The sequence below is a fragment of the Euphorbia lathyris genome, chromosome 5 (assembly GCF_963576675.1).
Source record: "Euphorbia lathyris chromosome 5, ddEupLath1.1, whole genome shotgun sequence".
Classification (NCBI taxonomy): domain Eukaryota; kingdom Viridiplantae; phylum Streptophyta; class Magnoliopsida; order Malpighiales; family Euphorbiaceae; genus Euphorbia; species Euphorbia lathyris.
This window is the reverse complement of record NC_088914.1, coordinates 80017813-80042151: the sequence shown is the minus strand read 5'-3', so window position 1 is coordinate 80042151 and position 24339 is coordinate 80017813. Positions and strand designations below refer to the sequence as shown.

Sequence of the window (24339 nt, the reverse complement as noted above, 5' to 3'; positions counted from 1 at the left end):
AAAACTTCTTTATAACTTTCTTTCGATACAACCATTATCCTATCAACATGATCGATATACTAAACCAAAAATCTCATACCACTTGTTAGGAATTGGATCCATTGCTAATTATAATAGGCTTGATATCTCACATAAAAAATTAGACATGCAATAAAACGAGAGATTTAGGTAGTTAAACTATTCTTGTCTACAACTATGGACGAAGAGAAGCTTGATTCCTAGTAACATCTCCTAATATAAACTCCAAATCATTAATACTGAACTTATTATGTAAGAAGGTTTCAACCTCTTGGATAGGTTGACTAATACTACTAGCCAAAATTATATCATCAACATAGACAACCGATGTTATAAAATCATCACATGTACCCCTACGGGTCGTTTGGTATTCTATTGGGATAGAGATAAGGATAAATGTTGGGATATGGACAAGGATAAATAGTTGGGATAAAGATAAAAGTATAATTCGAGAATTATTATTCAATGTTTGGTAGGTGGGATAGGGATAGGAATAAAATACTACATTTTACTATTTTAACCTTATTTAAGCTACATAACATTAATTTGAGGGATAAGATGGACTTTTCCATCCTATTAAAATCGCAGGAGCTTATCCACCTCCCTCCTGGGTATAGGATTTGAGGGATAAGAGACTTATCCCTCATCTGTCTCACTCTTCTATCTCACACACAAACACGGGATAACTTATCTCGTGTTTTTTTTATCCCTATCCCACCTCCTATATCCCCTAACAAACACCCCGCTAATAGATAAAGAAGGATATGAAACTGACTGTGTGAACTTCAATTCTAAAGTTAATATCAACTTACTATTCCATTGGCGACTTGCCTATTTTAGTCCATACAAGGACTTTTTAAGTTTGCAAACAACATTTGGAACCTCAGTCTTAATACCTTAGTGTCATATAAATTCCCTCTATAAGATCACCATGTAGAAATGGTTCATATCCACACAATACAGATTAGAGGTTTAGTTATAAAGAACTAAAAATCTCACAATAAGCAATTAAACAACACAAATTAGCATCAACAGACTCACACGACATGTTAGAATCACCATTTGTATATCAAACTCAGAGATAGAATTAGTTAAAAAAACCAAACAAGCAGAAAAAACCCACACGACAAAAATGGAGAAGTGAGAAGAGAGGAGATGGGTTGGATAGTGGATGTCGGAAATTTCTATTTGGGAAGTCAGTGTGTTTTTGTGCATATCGAGTATAACCTAATTTCAATTTACAAAAACTTAACTTGTTTTTACTTAATGGGCCACAAATTCCTAACTATTTTCATAGGATAATTTTAAATTACTAATTTTTATTGTATGTAAATTATAATTTGTATTTTTTTTTTATATTATTATAATTTGTATTTTTAGTTACTCAATTTTATTTGGAATGGAAATATATATAAATAATATTCAAATTTTTTAAAATATTTTTTACAAGTTTTTATTGAGCTTCTTCACGAGCAGTTCGTGAACATGCACATCAAACTCCAAAAAATCATTAGTCCAAAGGCTAAATTGACCCACCAGTCTTTAGATTCGAGTAAAAACTCCTTTTGATGTGATCTTTGGTGGATCAATTAGCCGAAATAAATAAGGTGAAGTTCAAGTGTGTGCTATTTTGGCGGATATTTTACCTGAAAACACTCAGAAATGGCTAGAAACTACAAAAATAAATAAAACGAGTGCGAAAACTAAATAACAAGTACAAATGCATAAAAGTGCGAGAAACACTCGCTTATTAGCAAAAAACTAATCAAAACTATCCTAAGAACTGTACCTAAAGATAGGGTTTTTTTTTACCCATATCAATAGGCATCACCCACAACAGCATCATACATGCAACCAATCAGTTCATACCCACATAACCCTTCCTTATAAGAATATGGCTACTCACAGAACATACAAGTAGCCTAAATTGATATAAAAGTTCACAACCCTTGACCACATATTTCATACAAGTAGCACTAAGCAGTTCCACAATTCGAATCTCCTTTACTATGTACCTGCCACTTGGATTGTACTCGTTGAAACATGAGCACAATGATGAAGTCTATGATACTGTCACCACAAACTTAAAATCATAAACTTGTGTTAGAATCATAAACTTCAAGTTTTATATATTTATAAATATAAATATAAATATATTAATTTAATACTTAAAACCCTATTATATATATCCTATTCCTTCTTTTCTTATTTCTCTCTCCCACTCACTTTACTTTTCTATCTCTCTCTCTTCTATTCTTCTCCTTACTGCCGTCCCACCACACATCTTCAACTTTAATCAAAGTTATTTTTAACAAATAAACATATGTTTGTTCATTTGCTGATTTGCAAGAAGCCAAAGAGTCGAGAGCACCCACCTAAAACAATATATTATAAAAGTTTGTTTCATTACGTATATGGTCCCCCCCCCCCCACCCAAATTGTCATCCAAGGTTCGCACTGACATTAGCTGTAAAAATAATTTTTATAGCTAACTTTTGTAGCTATCGAATTTTGAATAGAATTTTTAACATATTCCGACGATTAGTATGTGCTCAACACCCCCCAATAACCCCTTTGGATTCCTCCCTGGCTCTAAGGATTAATAGCGTTTGAAGCCCTTCATTTAAAAGAAATTTAATTCATTATTGTACGTCTCTAAAGAAAATAAGAGTGAATATTCTTACCTTTTATATGAGTGTAGTATTTAATTTCAATGAGACTCCGAACTTGGATATATATATATATATATATATATATATATATATATATATATATATATATATATATATATATATATATTTTTTTTTTTGATGAGCCGAGTTAAGTCGAGCTTTGGCTGATTCAGGCTCGGTTTGTTTATCATTAACGAGCATGAGCCCATCTTCAAGCTCAAACCTATGTTCGAGCTCAACTCAAATAGAAGCTTGTTTATTCATGAGCTACTCGCGAGCTAGCTCGTTTATCTTTTTTATCGTTTATTTGCTGAGGAGCTTGCTCGCGAGTAGCTTTTATTTTGTTCACTTTGCTTGCAAGCAGCTCATTTTTTTTTGTTCACAAGTTTTTCTCGTGAGCAGCTTGCTTATTTTGCTTGCAAACAAAATAACATCAACATCAAATAAAACAATAGCAAGTGTACCAAATGAAATAATATAAGTTTGCATGCACATTAAAATTCTCAATTTTTAGTCATTAAATAAAATATAATTAAAAGATTCCTAAATTAGTAAACTAAGCATTAACGAGTGTTCCAATGTAACCATAAAACACTAATAAATGGTCAACAAATCCTAATTACTTCCTCCGATCAAGATTGTCACCGCTCATTTAATAGATCTGTTACTTTGAAATAAACCTGTAAAGAAGCAAATTAACCACTTAGAAAAGAAACAATTACAACATTCTGTAAGATTATTACCACCTTTAATAAAGAAGATTAGTAAGTACCAACAATGTTATCCATTATTTAACTAGTAAAACCAAATAAAACCTAACCTAACAATTACAATATATTGCAGAATAATCATTCAACTTTCCACTTTTTAAGAACTACAATGAATATCTAGAATGATTCTCCTTATCATACAAAGAATTGAAATAACTCAAAATTAACAATTCAAGTAGCAATAATTTGAATTAACAACACATGTCACAAATTTGGGAGGTTAATCGGGGTGAGCGTTAGGGGAGGTAATGGAAGAGGAGGGAAAGTGATGGAAATGAATATTAAAATTTTACCTTGTATGAGAAGTGATGGAATATAAATGAAAGTTAAAATGTCAGTTTTTATTTAAAAAAATTACATTACCCCCATTAACGCTCAGATATAGAGTTAATAGGTGTAAAACGTTAGGTCCCATTAGCCTTCATTTACTCTCAACAAAAAAAAGAAAACTCTCAAACAAAGTTAATTTAAAATTTTACATTCCATTTACCTTAATTAACTTCCTTCCAAATAAGGACTTTGCAAAATACTAAAATGCATACCATTATTAAAAGAGTTTTTCTTTTATAAAGAAAAATATATGAAAACTAAAATACAAATTAGATTATTTTGTATGTGTTTTTTTCTTATATAAATATGAAATTAATTCAGTCAACAAGCAAAGCAATCAACACAACACATGGATAGTATCAACAAACAAATAAATCCACACAACACAAATTAAGGTTTAGTGATAAAGAACTAAAAATCTCATAATAATAAGTAATTACATAACACAAATTAGCATCAACAGACTCACACGATATGTTAGAATCACCATTTGTATATCAAACACAGGGATAGAATTAGTTAAAAAAGCCAAACAAGCAGAAAAACCCACACGACGGAAATGGAGAAGTGAGAAGAGAGGAGATGGGTTGGATAGTGGACGACGAAAATAACATCAAATAAAATAATAGCGAGTGTACCAAATGAAATAATATAAGTTTGCATGCACATTAAAAATCTCAGTTTTTAGTCATTAAATAAAAATAATCAAAAGATTCTTAAATTAGCAAACTAAGCATTAACGAATGTATTAATGAATGTTACAATGTAACCATTAAACATTAATAAATGATCAACAAATCCTAATTGCTTCCTCCGATCAAGATTGTCACCGCTCATTTAATGGATCCGTTTCTTTGAAATAAACTTGTAAACAAGCAAATTAACCACTTAGAAAAGAAACAATTACAACATTCTGTTAAGATTATTACCATAAATAAGATTCTCAAGTATCAACAATGTTATCCATTATTTAACTAGTAAAACCAAATAAAACCTAACTTAACAATTACAATATTTTGCAAATTAACCATTCAATTCTCCACTTTTTAAGAACTACAATGAATATCTTGAATGATTCTCTTTATGATATAAAGAATTGAAATGAATCAAAATTAACCATTCAACTAGCAATAATTTGAATTAACAACACATGTCACATATTTGTGAGGTTAATTGGGGTGAAAGTTAGGGAAGGTAATAAAAGATGAGGGAAAGTGATGGAAATGATGATTAAAATTTAACCTTGTATGGTATGGGAAATGATGGAATGTAACTGAAAGTTAAAATATTAGTTTTTATTAAAAAAAATTACATTACTCCCATTAACACTTATTTTGGAAATTAAGATGTAGAGTTAATGGGAGTAAAATATTAGCTCACGTTCACCTTCATTTACTCAAAACAATAAAAAAAAAAAACACTCTCAAACAAAGTTAATTTAAAATATTACATTTCGTTAACCTCATTTAACTTCCTTCCAAATAAGGGCTTAGCAAAATACTAAAATGCAAGCCATTACAAAGACCTTTATATTAAAAGAATTTTTCTTTTATAAAGAAAAAAATTATGAAAACTGAAATATAAAATAGATTATATAATATGTGTTTTTTCTTTATATAAATATAGAATTCAGTGAAAGAAAAAGAATCAACAAATAAAGCAATCAACACAATACACTGATAGAATCAGCAAACAAATCAATCCACACAACACAAATTAAAGTTTTAGTTATATAGAACTAAAAATCTCATTATAAGCAATTACACAACACAAATTAGCATCAACAGACTCACACAACATATTTGTTTTCTTAGAAAAATCTACTTTAACCCCCGGAGCCTACTCAAGAAAAAGGAGCGCGCTTTTCGGCGAGATATTTTGTTTGAGCCGGGGATCCCCCTTGCACGCGATGGAAGAGTATTTATATTCATAAGGGATGCAGGAGCAGCAGAGCTGCATATGACATTGACATTGGGGTAGTACCCGATTGAATCCTCTGAGCCAACTACTATATCTATTCGGAATCGAGCGTATACCAACAAGGGGTCCAAAAAAAGTCTCTTTTTACGGAATAAAAGAAATGCTTTACGCACAAAAAGAAAGGGGATGACTGACTGACAGAGTGAAAGACAGACTGGAAGGCATTACTATCACTGGCAGGCAACAGGGATAGAATTAGTTAAAAAAACTAAACAAGCAGAAAAACCTCCACTATGAAAATGGAGAAGTGAGAAGAGAGATGGGTTGGATAATGGATGTCGGAAATTTCTATTTGGGAAGTCAGTGTGTTTTTGTGCATATGTACAAGTATAACCTAATTTCAATTTACAAAAACTTAACTTGTTTTTACTTAATGGGCCACAAATTCCTAACTAGTTTCATAGGATAATTTTAAATTACTAAATTTTATTATATGTAAATTATAATTTGTATTTTTTTTGACATTATTATAATTTATATTTTTAGTTACTCTATTTTATTTGATATGGAAATATATATAAATAATATTCAAATATTTTTTTAATATTATTTACAAGTTTTTATTGAGTTTCTTCATGAGCTTCTATCGAGCAGTTCGTGAACATTAATAATCGAACTCGTTCACGAGCCTATAATCGAGCCTGCTCGCGATCTTTCGAGCCGAGCTTTAGTCCACTCAAGCTCTGTTCGCTTACGAACCGAGCCTCTAAATCGTAGTCTAATTCAGTTCGTATATTGCATTTTTAACAGTTTAAAATAGCTTTTATTTTGTGTCTAGTCTGGCTATAAGAACATTAGGCAAAAAGCATTTTGAAAGAATATTCTAAGTCAGTCATGAATTCAGATGAAATACCACATTATGCTTTTGGTATTCCTTCAATGTGAGTTTCAGAGAATATTGCTCCTCAGATTTGGTCTGTTTGGTCACTGGTTTTTCATTATCCCTTTCCTTGATTTCCTTTCTTCCCCGCTTAGCAACACTTATTCTAGCATAAAACCAAACTAGAAAAAGCAAAGTTTCCATGTTTTTATACCTAAAAACAGTGATTTTTTGTGTAAAATACCAGTTGCAGAATCTCTAAAGATGATTTCAGGATCCTTTCGCTTAGCATTACCACATTCTAGCAGGAAAACGAAAAGGAAGTAAACTTTTATAAATTTATAAGAGTTATATAAATCAAAACTAGAGATTTATTTACCAGTGATTCTCGCAGAAACTTCAGGTTTAGAAGAGATGTTTTCACTCTCAGAAGTAGGAATTTGAATTTGAATTTGAGGTTCCTTCAAACAGCAAGTAGCCCCATATGCGAAAACTTCAAAAGTTGTTTCATCAACGAGATTGAAAACTAGAACATCACCCTCTTGCAATTTGTTTTCTTTCAAAAACTTATCCCATCCTTGCCTAAAGAAATAGTCGTTGATCTTCCTTTCTATTGATACCTCACAAGATTTCCCTGTGTGAGATCTCAGTGTGCATAATTTGGGGATCATTTCCTTGAACATTTTCACCAACAAACCAGGTAGTTTCTGCAATAAAAAAAAAAGTTAAATCAAATGGAAAATATTTAATTAACAAGTGAAGTAAAGACAAGATCAGATCAAATCAGAGAAGGCATATACAATTCTTGTAGCGAATTCGAAAACCAAAACCAATAACTTGATGAATGTCATGGTGGATTTGGGTGCTGAAGCCATTGTTTTGGATTCTGGAAAGAACTGTGCTTGATGTGAACTGAAAACTAATATGAACTGATTCTTGTAGTGCTGCAACATTTTCTCCAGTATTAGTTAGTTCTATTTTATAGCAAAATCTCACAAATTTTTTTGCAGAGTGTTTGAAGGCAATCTTCCTCCTCAAGTTTTGCAGATTATGGTAATTAAGAATTTTAATTAGGAGAGATTTGGCTATGACTGCAAAGAATATATGACAGGTGAGTGGAAGCTTGATTTATTCGCAGGTACAGTTTCCTTGGGTCATCACGAGTGTGGTGTGCCACCTACAGACATCTAATATATTCTTTTTAGTGATAGATTGAGGACTTCCTTTCCCCGTATAGTTAGCAGTTAGTTTTGTTTCGGGGTCACCCCACCATTTGATAAAAAAAATTAACATATAATAAATATTTTTTTACCTAACAAAAATAATTACTTCAATACTTATTTTTAATCACATAAAAAATGATTTATCCAATAAAATAATTAATTTAATACATATTATCATTTCAATAAAATTAAATAAATAAATTACTATTATTTTTTTTTTAAAAATAATCATTAAAATTAACATATAATAAATGCCTCACGATTGCCTTCCATGTAGACATGCTGAAGTCTAACAGTCTAGCTTCTAGCCAACAACTCCTTGCATAGTCTTAGTAACCAAACGTACTGATGTAGAGGTGACTGGAAGCTTGATTTTTTAGAAAACCCATCATATTAATCGGCAAACAGTGATTCGGGTTGAAGACCGATTCACACTAGAAGAAAATATCTGTTTACGACGGAAATTCCATAAGGAAACTTCAAAATTCCATCAGGAAAGTGAGTTATTGACAGAATGCAGACGGAACATAAATCGTCAAATATACATGCGTGGGTAAATAATATTGACGGAAAATCACGCCGACGGAATACTGACAGAATTAATTAATATTCTGTCAGTGGTTATTTAATTAATATATATATTTTATTATGACATTAAAAAATTAAAAATATAATAGATGAATAAATATTATTTGGATTGAAGGGAGCTAAACATATGAAAACTACATTTTAATATAAATCCAAAAAATTATAAAGCATTATATTATATATTATCTTTTGAAGCCAAATTATGCAAAAGTAAGAACTTTATTGAAGCCAAGTTTCGACCTATGAAGCACGGAAACATTCTTCAACAAACGTTTCAGTGTTTCCACAAGATGTGGGAAACGGAAACATCCGAAAACTGATACGATACGTTTCCGGGCACGTTTCTGTAATTACATGAAATTTGAAACGCGTTTCCAGAATTGAAACACCTTTCTCTGTCAAAACTCAAATGGTTTGCAGGGATTCTGAGGAAATAGAAAACTGAAATTGGTTCATATTAAATGAGGTTTAATTGATTTGAAAAGGCAAACCTAATTCTTTATAAACAACATACCAAACTTAATTTCTTCAAATACTGAATCTTCTTGTGATTGAAATCTATCTCCAGAAAATACATGTATTAACTTTGATTTCTTTTCTTTGAGTATGGGTTGTTTGTTTGAATTCTGATTATTGATTTCTTCTTCTTCTTTGTATCTGCTGATTTCTTCATCTTCGACTGGTCTATGAAAATACAGGTATTAACTCTGATTTCTTTTCTTTGGTCACTGGCTTTTCACTATCCCTTTCCTTGATTTCCTTTCTTCCCCGCTTAGCAACACCATATTCTAGCACAAAACCAAACCAGAAAAAGTAAAGTTTCCATTTTTTATACTTAAAAACAATGATTTTTTGTGTCAAACAAGGGACCGGTAATTCCGTTACCAGTTGCAGAATCTCCAAAGATGGTTTCAGGATCCTTTCTCTTAGCATTACAACATTCTAGTAGGAAAAAGAAAAGGAAGTAAATTGGTTTATAAATTTATAAGAGTTATATAAATCAAAACCAGAGATTTATTTACCAGTGATTCTCGCAGAAACTTCAGGTTTAGAATAGATGTTTTCACTCTCAGAAGTAGGAATTTGAATTTGAATTTGAGGTTCCTTCAAACAGCAAGTAGCCCCATATGCGAAAACTTCAAAAGTTGTTTCATCAACGAGATTGAAAACTAGAACATCTCCCTCTTGCAATTCGTTTTCTTTCAAAAACTTATCCCATCCTTGCCTAAAGAAATAGTGGTTGATGTTCCTTTCTATTGATACCTCACAGGATTTCCCTGTGTGAGATCTCAGTGTGCATAATTTGGGGATCATTTCCTTGAACATTTTCACCAACAAACCAGGTAGTTTCTGCAATAAAAAAAAAAGTTAAATCAAATGGAAAATATTTAATTAACAATTGAAGTAAAGAGAAGATCAGATCAAATCAGAGAAGGCATATACAATTCCTGTAGCGAATTCGAAAACCAAAACCAATAACTTGATGAATGTCATGGTGGATTTGGGTGCTGAAGCCATTGATTTGGATTCTGGAAAGAACTGTGCTTGATGTGAACTGAAAACTGATGTGAACTGATTCTTGTAGTGCTGCAACATTTTCCCCCAGTATTAGTTAGTTCTATTTTATAGCAAAATCTCACAATTTTTTTTGCAGAGTGTTTGAAGGCAATCTTCCTCCTCAAGTTTTGCAGATTATGGTAATTAAGAATTTTAATTAGGAGAGATTTGGCTAATACCATATTTAGTGGATATAAATGTAAAGTACTATCCGTCAAAAAAACGTCAGAGTATAACTCTCAACACGCGTATAAACACACACAGAAGCGCCTCAATGTCCGCGTCTTGCGCGTGTAATACACATGCTAAATGCAGCGATTGAAGCGCCTTTGAGTGCGTGTATATACTTGTGTTTGTGGCAGATAGTGAATACAAAGTGTAGTCATTGTATTTTAGACAATAATATTAATTTTAGGCGTATGATTTATATTGTTTGACAGATGGTCCACAAATTATAAATTTTTCTAAATTACTTATTTTTTATTTAATTAATCAATAATTTTTTTTATTTATTTAATGATTTTTTTTCAAAAAATAATAATAATTTATTTATTTAATTTTATTGAAATGATAATATGTATTAAATTAATTATTTTATTTGATAAATAATTTTTTATGTGATTAAAAATAAGTATTGGAGTAATTATGTTTGTTAGGTAAAAAAATATTTATTATATATTAATTTTTTTTTTATCAAATGGTGGGGTGACGCCGAAACAAAACTAACTGCTAACTATGAGGGGAAGGGAAGTCCCCAATCTATCACTAAAAAAGAATATATTGGATGCCTGTAGGTGGCACACCACACTCGTGATGACCTAGTGAAACTGTACTCGCGAATTTCGCCATCCAATTAGCCGCACAATTGCCTTCCATATAGACGTGCTGAAGTCCAACAGTCTAGCTCCTAGCCAACAACTCCTTGCATAGTCTTAGCAATCAAACGTACTAATGTCGAGATTCATCATGTTGCATTAGCCGAATTACCACCTGAGAATCGACTTCCATCCTAATTTACCGAAAACCCATCCTCCAAGCAAGCTCCAGAATCCCCACAACTCTACAAGTACTACAGTGCAAAAACCTAAATTTGCCAAAAAAAACCTCTTTCCACTAACCAAACTCGTCACATATATGAGCCCATCTGTGCTGACACATCCCCAATCACCCCTGCTTGCCCCATCCTAATTTACTTTCACCCATCCTCCATCGGTGGTCTCCAAGCTACGAAGTTTCCATTTGGGTTCTAAGAAAATATTTGTTTACTGACGGGAAATTCCGTCGAATATACATGCGTGGGTAAATAATATTGACGGAATGTTGATGGAAAATCACGCAGACGGAATACTGACAGAATTTAATTAATATTCCGTCAGTAGTTATTTAATTAATATATATATTTTCTTATGACATTAAAAAATTAAAAATATAATAGATGAATAAATATTATTTGGATTGAAGGGAGCTAAACATATGAAAACTACATTTTAATATAAATCCAAAAAATTATAAAGCATTATATTATATATGATCTTTTGAAGTAAGAACCTTCTTGAAGCCAAGTTCTTATGAAGAAGCATGTCAACAAGGTAGTAGAAAATACTATCAATGAAGGATATCTCAATTTTTTCATTCAATTAATTCAAAAATCTTCATAGTCTCTTTACTAGAAGAGGAATAGAAATGAATTCCTTGGCAGCACCTGCTATTATACATGGTTGAGTACCAAGTGCTTGCAATTCCATATCAAAGACACCATCTGGTTTGCAGCCAAGTTGATTTGCAACTAAGGTCTGAAATTCTATTAGCAAACTTGGCAAATAGAAAATGAAAAAAATATACATTTTATATTGATAGGAAATTGGGAATGAAATCTACAGAACAAGTTTAGTTTAACAGTTGCCTTGTATATAATGAATATGCACAGGATACAACTTAGGAAATTAATAAACATAACTAGTGGTGAGGCATTGGGCTTCCTTAGCCAAGTTCTCAATATGCATTTTGACGATATTCCGTCAAAATTTACAGACAAAATTTGTTCTGTCAAAAAATTCCATCAGGAATCAGACATTTTCTAGTAGTGTCATTGCGCCAACGCCATAACCACTAGGCGACGGTTTCAAACCGCAACTCCCGGCGTACACCCTATTTCAGCTCTTTCCTATGTAAATTCTGACCAACCCAAGTTCTCTTGTCATTCGTATAAAATTCTCTTAAGAATTGTTGTGGCCGCAGAAGATCCCACACGACTCGCGCTCGATGCCAATGTGCATGGCTATCTCCGGTTATAAACAAAATTTCTAGGTCAGTTCTGTGGCCATGTGTTTATGCACCCGAGCTACATTCGACAAAATGAAATCCCCTGCAAGAAGCCAAATATCTAATCCACTCAGGACTACAATTTCCAAATTGGCGCATAAAACGGATCCGAAACCACAATTGCCCTTATACGTCTATGTAAATTGTAAGTCGAAGCAACCGTGAACTGTCTCGTCCTAGATGCCGGCCAGCACCAATCATCCTCCTTAGCAGTGATAGATGTTTCGTCTAGCATAGTGTTTTCTACGACAAAATGTATATTACGATAAGTGCGTTACGACTATGGATGTGATCTTTCTAAATGCTCTATCTTTACTAGACGTCACTACTTAGGGGCAAGTGTACCCCGTCGTATCAAGTAATAATCCGGTTAAGACCGGGTATCAAATCCATGGGATTTATAACTGCAAGTATTAAACGACTCGGTTTTATACGTTATTTAAGCGGTGAATACTTTGAGGTTGATATGGGGACCAACTACAAACTACTCCTAACTACGGGTGAGGCAAATTTATATAACAAAACTCTATGAAGTGATGTGGATGCGATAAGTTATAACTGTGACAAATAAGGACTTTTAATGTTTATATGGTTGATGGTTTGCTCTTGCAAAGACGACTACGTGTAGTGTAACCGACCCGTGAAGTACTTAGACTACGTGGTTCCTAGTCAAGGCGTGTCTAATGCTTGGGACTAGAAATTAGGGCCTGTAAGTTCCGTGTCTTATCAATTCCTACGGTTTCCAGTTTGTCACTTCCGGTAAGGCAACACCTATATGAATCCCTAAAGATAGCCCGAATGGCATCGGAAATCGCGTTCTCCTACACAATAATCAATTATGAATATCAAAACAAGTAACAAACATCAACACATATATAGAAAAGAAGATTATGAATCATAGATTATAAATATGGAGAATGTAAATATGAATTACAACCAAGCCTAGTACATAGGATGAGTTCAAGCTAATTAGCAAGTGAAAAGGGAAGAATCCACCCTCGAAACTAGCTAACCGGACTCAAAGCCGTCTCTTAGGACTTGGATGGTGGAGCTTTCGAGCTTGGTGCACGGAAATGGAGCGGGACTTTGATGGAATGCCGGAATCAACGAACAAGCTCTAAAGATGGGAGTTTGGCTATATAAAGCCTAAAAACAAAATCTAAAACTACAAATGATAAGAAGTACAAGGTGTAAGGTGTCTAATGTGTATGGTCTAAGGTGTCTAAATGAGTGCTAGTCACTCTTATTTATACATCAAGCTGGGGGTAAGATTGTAATTCCACAAGGTGCAAGCATGGAGGAACATAATTTTGTGCAGAAATCCCATAATACGCCCCGCGTATGGTGGTATACGCCATGCGTGTGTGCCCATTCCGTCAGAAATCTCATGCATGTGGACCAATTCCATATCTTGTTGTCTCAAACACGCCCCGTGTAGACTAGGATGCGCCTCGCGTGTTTGAGACTCTGACTTTTTATCGCTTGATTTGGTCCTTTTACGCCGTGCGTAGCTTGAGGCACGCCCCGCGTAAATGAGTCTCTGAACTTTTATGTTGAAGAATTCCCTCACACGCCCCGCGTGTAAGGTAGTACGCCTCGCGTAGGGATAGTTGACTCAGGGAGACCATGCAGTCTGACTTTCAGGATTAGGCTAATCATTTCTGACATGTGTCATACGCCTCGCGTAGGTTGGCATACGCCTCGGGTATGCTGACTAGATTCCACATGGTGCTTGTGGATAGGGCAATTATTTCTGACTCCATGTTTCACGCCCCGCGTAAGGAATGAGGCGCCTTGAGTGGATTTTCACTCCTTGCTCGTTCCTGAAATACAAATCTCGAGAGCCGAGTTAGCTTGACGTTTTTATTTCCTAAATTAATCAAAAACAAGGAAAATTAACTAAAAGCACGGAATTTATTTTTATTTCGTTATTTTATTAAAACACTCTATTTTTGTAATTAAACTTATTCATTTCTTCTAAAATTAACCCGTAAATCACGCTAAAAGATAGGAAATAATCAACCTCCTCGGACTTTAAAGTTTTACTTGTCCTCAAGTAAAAGAAATCGAAAGACAAGGGATTGAGATTATTAAGAAACAAACCGTCGGTTGGTTTTACCAAGTGCGTGATTTCAAAGTTAAAGTTTTATGCAAAGTTTTCGGTAAACACCTACGCAAACAATCGAGTGACCAAAACTTATTTGAAACCTCCATGATCAAAATTAATAGGCAATAATAATGGGGGTTGATTATCTTTTGAGAACCCGATAGTACCTCACCAAGGGATTTCACTCTTACGCTCAAACTTTGGTGGGTCGGTGTTTTAGCACTCTTCTTTGCACTTACCCGAGATCACTTTGAGTTTGTATTTTCATCCGGGTTTTTCCTCCTATGTTATGGTTTTAGACAATATTAAAAATGAACCCGGAGGGGGGTTGTAATGTGGGTGGCTTTTTAGTGGTTAATTTTTGAAAACTCGAGTTTAAACACCATTTTGATGATCGCACCGTGCTTTTATTTTGGCCTAGGCAAGTTTGTAAAATGTAACTCGAAATTGCTCGGGTGGAGCTTGAGAATGCCTTTTGCTCTTTATTGTGTTTTTCTCTTTCTTTTTGTTTTGAGAGCGGCACAAAAACGCTTTCGAAAGCTTATAGTGCTCACTTATTAAGGCCTTGACTTATTTCCGGTGCGAATTGATTTTGTTGGTATTTAAACAAGAGGAAAAAGAGGGTTAATTGTTAAAAGGGTATTAATCAAGAAAAGTCGGTTAGTAGGCTCAAGGGGGTTTCCTAGAGGTTGATAAAAACGAGAAAAATAAATTAAGAAAAGAATTAGCCTAAGTGGGCTCGTTTATCATCTATTGCCATTTTAACCAAAATAGGTGTACTTAACCCTGTATTAGGTGCAAACTCTATGAGTCGAGTGAAGTCAAAGCTCTCGAAAAATTGTGAAAGAAATAGAGTTCTCGTACGAACTCCTTTAGGCTCAAACTTACCTCACAAAATTTCGGGTTCCAATTGTGTACTATCGAGTCTTCGCTAAACTTTCAAACATCCCGTTTTTATTGCCTTTTTAAATTTCATTATGGAGATGACATGTGGGTTAGGACTCGATGTTTTTGTTCGGTATAAACCTAGGCTTTGCATAACTTCTAGAACTTCAAAATTAAGACTAAAATTTCTTACTAAAACCGATCCTTTGTGTTCCGTCTTTTTATTTTAAGGACAAATAACGGAACTTTTAATTTATTTCCGAGGGGGGTAGTGTGTCGGAAAAATTTAAAGAATCAATACATTAGTTTAACTATTTTGTTTGTTTATTTGATTTTTATTTATTTTTGTTTTTGTTAGTGCAAAACAAACTGAAACACGGCCCTCCACGTTATTAAAATGACATCTATTCCAAGGACGTCGCAAAAGAAGAGAAAAACAAAAACAAAAAGAGACATGAAATTAAAAATTAGGCCCTCTAAAGGTTTGGTCCTACGCGAGGCGTGTTGGAAATTAGGCTAAAGTATAGCAGCGGAAATATAAAAAATTTAACCTATTTCCATTAACCCTAGGATCCGTTAATCGTTATTTCATATAAAGAGGGATAAGAAGAATTACCTTTTGATGATCAATCTACCGTTGTTAATGAAATGCCCACAACTCTTCTCCGAGTTCCCAAGCACGAAATAAAACACGGGAAGATTAAGTTAGAATCAACCGTTGAATAGCAACCAAAATAGATTGCCTCTAATTAATCAACACAAGATCAAGGATAAAAGAAATAGATGAAATCAATTGATCGGAAGGAAGCCGTAGAAAATCTCGTCCTCGAACTGGGGTCGAAATTTCTCTTTCTTTCTTTAGGGTAGGTTTCGAAAATCACTAGCCTTGGATTAGGGTTGAAGGATTTCGAAAATCACATAGTGGGGGGTATTTATAATCTCTTGTATCTAATCCCTAGTTAGATAGAATTAGGTTACTGAATAGGAATTCAATTCGGAATAGAATTCCTAATTATTATCTCATTATATATCTAACATATTAAGGATAATAATAATAACCTTATTGGATAATAATAGGAGTATTATAATCTAATTAAAACTCCTAACTTATTTATCTCTTAATTAATTTAATTCATAATCCTAATCTAATTAGGATTGATTAAAAATCAAATTAATTATTCATGTACCATACATGAATTTCGACCCCCTTATGGTCCATGGGCCTCATTGGGCTCAATTGGGCTTCCATCAATTAATTAACATCTATCTCTCTTTTAGGTTCCAAGTCTTATGTGTGACCCATTAGGTTCCTATTACTACTGGCCGTATGCAACTATTAAATTAATTTTCAAAGAATTATATTTAATCTTTGCATAACGGAATGATGTACAGAGTATGTGATTAGCAAGTCCGTAATCATTCCCCCAGAGCCATAAGAAGACAGGTTGATTCTGTCGTTAACCTTTCCGTATTAGTTATAGTATAATTCGATCCTTTATCAACTACATCCTTGAACTAAATCTTATGACTATGGATGATGTCAAGTCACATATAGTGAGACGTTCGTTTTACTTGTACATGCCGAGTCAACTCAAATAGATAGGTTAAGTGAAATCTGTATTTCAAGTCTTAAGCTATCACCTTGCAAGGATTTAGAGTCGAGTCTTCCACAAGCGATCCTTGGATGTATCTCCCATTTATCGGGAGTGATAAATGCTCAATCCAATATATAACGATCCCGCAATCACTTCCTGTGATACCCAACGTCTACTGTTCACACCCCAGAGTCATCTCTGTTAAGGATCGTGTTACACCAGAGTCAAAGCGTCACATTCCGTAATCCAGAATACCAATTAATATTCCTTTGAGTCTGGGGATTAGTTATACCTATTAATACCAATGAGATGAACAGGTGACAATGATGAATCTACCCATCCTGTTATCTCAAATCGGATCCCCAATCCTAATGAACTACTTTTCATCGGATCCATGTAACTGTCCAGATATCTGTATATATGAAGCTTGTGAGATCAGCTTTCTGTCGGACAGAAGACATTGTTACATGCAAGTCTCAATAGTGATATATCAATCCTAAACATATCACTTAACTTGGGGTGGTTTTAAGTTTATTAGTTTATTATAAAGTTTTGTCTCACTTCATGCTTGTATGAACACTTTATAATCACTTTAAAACAAACTTACGGATTTCCTTTTATTAGACTTTATTTAGTGCTTAAAAGGGATTGCCTTTATATAGTTATAAAACATATATCTCATTAAAACAAATGATATAAAGAACAATTCATTTATATTAAGTTTGTATCCTAGAACAATTGTCTATAGGACATTAAACCCCAACAAGGCGTGCCCTAGGGGGCGCCCCGCGTAGGCTTTGCGTTTGGAGCTCTCTGTTTTTTTTTTTGGGCAGAGACTCAAATATGCGGGGCGCAGGAAGAGGGGCGCCCCGCGTGTTTGAGTTTCTGAGCATTTTATGCATGAAAATGGGGATCACGCGGGGCGTACAAGGAGGTACACCCTGCGTGAATTTTATTGTCGGTGCAAAATTAAAAACATATTAAAGATAAAACGATTACGAAAATAAAACGACATAACACGAAACAAAAAAAAAGTTATAAATATATTAAAAATAAAAAGGAAAGTACAAGAAAAACACAAAAGATAACAAAAACTACTACGGAAACATCAAAAATAAAAATGAAAAAGCAAAGAAAATATAAAACATATAAAGAAATGGAGACTATGGTTGAGGCGGAGGAGGATTGCCATGGAGGTTGAAGTAGGAGGCGAAGGAGTTGGTGAGGGCATCAAAGCAAGCATCGAGATGGACCCGATCCTCTCGTTGTTGCGCCTCAATGGCGTTGAAGCGGGTGAGGTAGGTAGAGTGTTCCATGAGGCGGTTAGCCTCAAGGGTGTCAAAGCGGGTATTGAGAGTGGCGGAGTGGTTGTCGAAGTGGGCCCGATCACGACGTTGGTTGCCCTCTAGAATATCCAACTGGGCATAAAGAGCGTTGAAGTCGTGGAGGGGTGGAGGACTGAAATTGAGACCCAAGCTCGAGTCCGAGTCACCTTCCTCATTGGAGTGGGCCGCCCCCGAAGTTTCACCGGGGCCGGAGGTCGGACGCTTAAGAGACTTAAAAGCGTTCTTCTCCATCGGCCGAGGCAAAAGGCTCGGGAGGTGATCAAGGGCACCTTCACCGAGAGCGGTGAGGGCAAAGATGGTGACGAGGTGGCCAAACCCGAGCTTGGCCCGCTTCCGGATGGGCGTGGAGTGGAGGTGAGCGGCCACATGGTAGGAGAGGTCATAAGTAAGCCCATTGGCACAACAGTAGAGGGCCAACAGTTCGTGCTTGTTGACCTTAGTGGACTCGGACTTCCCCGAGAAGTAGAATGAGATGAAGCGGTGGAGAAGTTGGAGGATAGGGTCGCGGATGAGAGATGGGCGGAGGTTGGAGACATCGTAATCCTCGGACCCGGTGATGGAGGTCCAAAAATCATGAGCGGAAACACCATCGGGCCAACGGGAGATGCCCCCCTCCGCTTGTAAGTGAAGTGGTTTTGGAGCCATTGAGTATCAATGGAGAAGGGGCGGTTGTGAAGGTGGAAGTTGAAGAGGGCGGCTCCGGGAACGTTGTTGGAGGTGAGGGTGGTGTAGAACTCCACCACTAGTGACGGGTACACCCACCGATGCGTAGAATAGAGATCATACCAACCGAGGGCGCGGAGGCGAGCTTCAAAGGGAGCACCGAGATCATAGTGATCAAGCACGCTATCCGAGATGTACGAGAGCTCCTTGACCGTGGCCGCATAAAGGTCTTCGTACTTTTGGGCCTCCTCCTCGGTTAGGAGATGAAAAGGAGCTCGGTATTGGCGGGTGAGTGGTGGAGTTCCCTCCCGTTCGGGAGGTGGAGGTGATTGTTGGTTTTGTACGGAACAGGAAGACCGGGCCCGAGTGGACCGTGGGGGACGCATGTCGGCGGTTTGCTTTCGCCTAACCATGATGTGATTTGAGGGGTTGAGAGAGTGTGGAGGAAGGTTGTGAGAAGGTTGAAGGAGTTGTGAGGAAGAAGGAGGAGAAAATGAGGGGTTTATATAGGTGAGAAGTGGGGAATCCAAGTAAAACTCGGATTCCCAGAGGGGTACGCGGGACGTGAAGGGGCCACGCCATGCGTATCCCTCCCCCTGACCTTTATTAACGCGAAAATGGCATGGTACGCGGGGCGTGAAGGGAAGCACGCCTCGCGTATCATGCCTCCTGCCCCTTTTTGATGGAAAAAGGGGCGAGGACGCAGGGCGTACATGGGGATACGCCCCGCGTAAGAGGAGGAAGTTAAAGGATTTTTCGGTTTAGCAGTTTTCTGATTTTTAATTTTATGGTTTATGAGTTTTTAATGAGTTTTTAATTGATTTTATGATTTTTATGTTTAATTATTAACTCTTTTTAATATTTTTATGTTTTTAAATTGTAATTAAGGGGGTAGTTAATACAAAATTTATTATGGAGGGAAGTTGAAGATTTGAATTTGAAAAGGTGGAGGTTGATTGGATGGAAGAGGAGGTGGAGTGTGGAAGTGGGAAAGGTACATGGGGAAGATGAGTGATGGGAAGTTAGGAGAAAAAGCTACCATGGGGAGTTGTAATTCACAACTCCCCGAGGATACGCGAGGCGTGCCCTGGGGCACGTCCCGCGTGTCCTCCCACGTGGCGTTTATTAAATGCTAAAGAGTACGCGGGGCGTGGTAGGAGGGACGCCCCGCGTACCGTGTCTTTTATTGAGGGGAATGAGTCAGAAACGTAAATACGCGGGGCGTACTGGGTTGTACGTCCCTCGTGTTTAAGAATTTTTGGATTATCAATGGGATTTGTTTTTCTTTTAATTTATGAAAAATGAGGAGAATAAAAATAAAAATAAAAATAAAAATGAAAATAAAATGGAAATAAAAGCAAAAGTAGAAATAAAAGTAAAAATAAAAATTTAAAATTTAAAAATGACAATGACTCAAAGGGGAAAAACTAAATCCGCATAAAAAGGGTAATTAAATAAAAACAAGTTTATGATACATATGAACAAGAAGTTCGAGAAATTCAAACCAATGCTACGTTTAGAGTCGAAGTAGCTCGACTTTCTCGTGCGGCGGCTCAATGTAAGTTGTCCGAGTTGGAACTTGACGGGTCCGAACCTCCACTATTCATGAGCATTATCGCCTGTCCGGATTCCCGATTTTTGCCCCGCGGATTTTGTTCGGTGTTCGCTGGGAGGGTTCCTAGTGGCCTTTCTTATTGCTGACGGTTCAGATGGGCTACTTGGCGGCTAAGATCCCTGCAAAACACCTCGCTATCGAAAAGACGGGTTAATATATCCTTCAATAAAGACGTGACCGATTGGCCATGTACATTTTTGGGAGGTGGAGCGTTCCGATTACCGGGCATGGCCTGTGATTGCCCGAGCCCGTTTTCCCGATATTCTTGCTCAAAGTCGGATGGGGGCCTCAACACGTTATTATTATTGCCATATGACAAGTTCGGGTGTTGGTACCGAGGCCGCCAACCGCTGTTATTATTATTGTGGTGGTGATAGGAGTTCGGATTAGGATTATACCTTGGATTGCCTCCTACATAACTTACACTCTTGATGTCGCCGGCGAAAGGGCTACTGGCTTGGCAATTGAGTTCGTCGTGGTCTCCACCACAGTGATTGCACATCAGGACCTGTGCACTTTTGTTGAGGCTCAAATGGGCAATTAACGAGACAAGTTTCTTATTCATCTCCGCTATGGAACTTTTCGGAGCCTCTTTCTCCACAGCGAACATTTGATGTCGCGACGGTCCGGCAAGCCGATCCTCTTGCCACTACACGCTTTTTCTCGCGAGCTCGTGAATGAGCTCGTAGGCCTCACTTGCTGACTTTCGAAATAGATCCCCACCTGTAGCGGAATCAACAGTCGCACGATTAGTGGGGGTTAAACCGTGGTAAAAGGTGCTTACCAAGTCGTGCTTTGGGATGTCATGGTGGGGGTAGTTTCGGAGCAACTTCCGGAACCTAGCCCAAGCTGCATGAAGGGCCTCGCATTCCAGTTGCCTAAAAGACGTGATATCAGTCCGTAACTTGACCGTCTTGGACGGTGGGAAATAGTAGGAAAGGAACTCCTTCTCGAGCTCCTCCCACGACGTGATGGATCCCGCCTCCAACGAGTGTAGCCACACCAATGCATGTCCTGTTAAAGAAAAAGGAAACAACTTTAGTCTCATAACCTCAACAGGAACACCATTTTGCCGAGAGGTGTCGGCACACATAAGGAATTTATCGAGATGTTCGTTGGGGTTCTCATGGAGTTCCCCTCCGAATTGACCGCATTGTTGTATCAGCTGGATCATGTCGGTCTTTATCTCGTACGTGTTGGCCGGTATCATGGGGGCGACAATTCCGTTACGATTTTGGGGACGATGCGGAGCAAGGATCTCCATCATCGAACGTGTGTCGTTGCCCCCGCGGATGTTGTTCACATGCGGCCTTTGGTTTCCTTCGGGCTGGTTGACCTCGGCGTTGGGGTTTGCCATTTTCTCTCTCCGAATCCTACAAAGAGTACGTTCAATTTCGAAATCAATAGGAACGAGAGGGCAACTTTGAGATCGGGTATGCATAAAAAGAATGAAATATAATATAATATCAACAAGAAAGAATGATGTTAGTGAAAGTATATATAAACAATTTATACAAAAAGAATGCTTAAACTAACAATAAAACGTTTTTGTCTAATATTGCAAGACGTTATAAATCCCCGGCAACGGCGCCAAAAACTTGATAGATGTTTCGTCTAGCGTAGTGTTTTCTACGACAAAATGTATATTACGATAAGTGCGTTATGACTATGGATGTGATCTTTCTAAATGCTCTATCTTTACTAGACGTCACTACTTAGGGGCAAGTGTACCCCGTCGTATCAAGTAATAATCCGATTAAGACCGGGTATCGAATCCACGGGATTTATAACTGCAAGTATTAAACGACTCGGTTTTATACGTTATTTAAGCGGTGAATACTTTGAGGTTGATATGGGGACCAACTACAAACTACTCCTAACTACGGGTGAGGCGAATTTATATAACAAAACTCTATGAAGTGATGTGGATGCGATAAGTTATAACTATGACAAATAACGACTTCTAATGTTTATATGGTTGATGGTTTGCTCTTGCAAAGACGACTACGTGTAGTGTAACCGACCCGTGAAGTACTTAGACTACGTGGTTCCTAGTCAAGGCGTGTCTAATGCTTGGGACCAGAAATTAGGGCCCATAAGTTCCGTGGCTTGTCAATTCCTACGGTTTCCGGTTTGTCACTTCCGGTAAGGCAACACCTATATGAATCCCTAAAGATAGCCCGAATGGCGTCGGAAATCGCGTTCTCCTACACAATAATCAATTATGAATATAAAAAAAAACATCAACACATATATAGAAAAGAAGATTATGAATCATAGATTATAAATATGGAGAATGTAAATATGAATTACAACCAAGCCTAGTACATAGGATGAGTTCAAGCTAATTAGCAAGTGAAAAGGGAAGAATCCACCCTTGGAACTAGCTAACCGGACTCAAAGCCATCTCTTAGGACTTGGATGGTGGAGCTTTCGAGCTTGGTGCACGGAAATGGAGCGGGACTTTGATGGAATGCCGGAATCAACGAACAAGCTCTCAAGATGGAAGAGTTTGGCTATATAAAGCCTAAAAACAAAATCTAAAACTACAAATGACAAGAAGTACAAGGTGTAAGGTGTCTAATGTGTATGGTCTAAGGTGTCTAAATGAGTGCTAGTCACTCTTATTTATACATCAAGCTGGGGGTAAGATTGTAATCCCATAAGGTGCAAGCATGGAGGAACATAATTTTGTGCAGAAATCCCATAATACGCCCCGCGTATGGTGGTATACGCCCTGCGTGTGTGCCCATTCTGTCAGAAATTTTCTGCATGTGGACCAATTCCATATCTTGTTGTCTCAAACACGCACCGCGTAGACTGGGATGCGCCTCGCGTGTTTGAGACTCTGACTTTTTATCGCTTGATTTGGTCCTTTTACGCCGTGCGTAGCTTGAGGCACGCCCCGCGTAAATGAGTCTCTGAACTTTTATGTTGAAGAATTCCCTCACACGCCCCGTGTGTAAGGTAGGACGCCTCGTGTAGGGATAGTTGACTCAGGGAGACCATGCAGTCTGACTTTCAGGATTAGGCTAATCATTTCTGACATGTGTCATACGCCTCGCGTAGGTTGGCATACGCCTCGCGTATGCTAACTAGATTCCACATGGTGCTTGTAGATAGGACAATTATTTCTGACTCCATGTTTCACGCCCCGCGTAAGGAATGAGGCACCTCGCGTATTGAGTGGATTTTCACTCCTTGCTCGTTCCTGAAATACAAATCTCGAGAGCCGAGTTAGCTTGACGTTTTTATTTCCTAAATTAATCAAAAACAAGGAAAATTAACTGAAAGCACGGAATTTATTTTTATTTCGTTATTTTATTAAAACACTCTATTTTTGTAATTAAACTTATTCATTTCTTCTAAAATTAACCTGTAAATCACGCTAAAAGATAGGGGTAAAATACCCCTATCAAGCAGCCTCAGGAAAAATAACACAGGAGGTAAGCTTTAACACCCAGCTATTCGGAAGCAAGTTTGCAAATTCTGAAAATCGCCATCCTCCTACAGTATCCCAATAATAGTCCACCGTCCGCTCTATAACATCACTAGGGATAGTACAAATCGCAACTAAGGCAGGAGTAAAATCCCCTACTCATCTATCCAACCAAAACTTGTAGCTCTTACTATTTGCCACTACTCAATTCCCTTCCGGAGGACTTTCGCTCCCTGCGTGAGGCATTTCCAAACATGACTACTGTTATACCGCGGGCTAAACATATCCATTTTGAAGCTATTTTTAGCATATTTGTAGTGTAGCACACGCATCCAGAGCGACTTATCATCCGTTAGAAGACGTCAGCTAAGTTTTGCAAGTAGTGCATTATTGAAATCCCTTGTATCTC

General features: G+C 36.8%; 1 protein-coding gene across 1 annotated transcript; it reads right to left on the bottom strand.

Moving 5' to 3' along the window:
• Positions 1-3232: 3232 nt before the first annotated feature.
• On the bottom strand, positions 3233-7516 carry LOC136229099 (B3 domain-containing protein LOC_Os12g40080-like). Its single transcript, XM_066017668.1, has 3 exons — positions 7391-7516; positions 6970-7297; positions 3233-3370 (listed from the first exon to the last, which is right to left on the bottom strand). The coding sequence occupies exons 1-3, from the start codon at positions 7463-7465 to the stop codon at positions 3339-3341; spliced, it is 435 nt and encodes a 144-aa protein (XP_065873740.1). The 5' UTR covers positions 7466-7516; the 3' UTR covers positions 3233-3338.
• Between the last annotated feature and the right edge of the window lie 16823 nt (positions 7517-24339).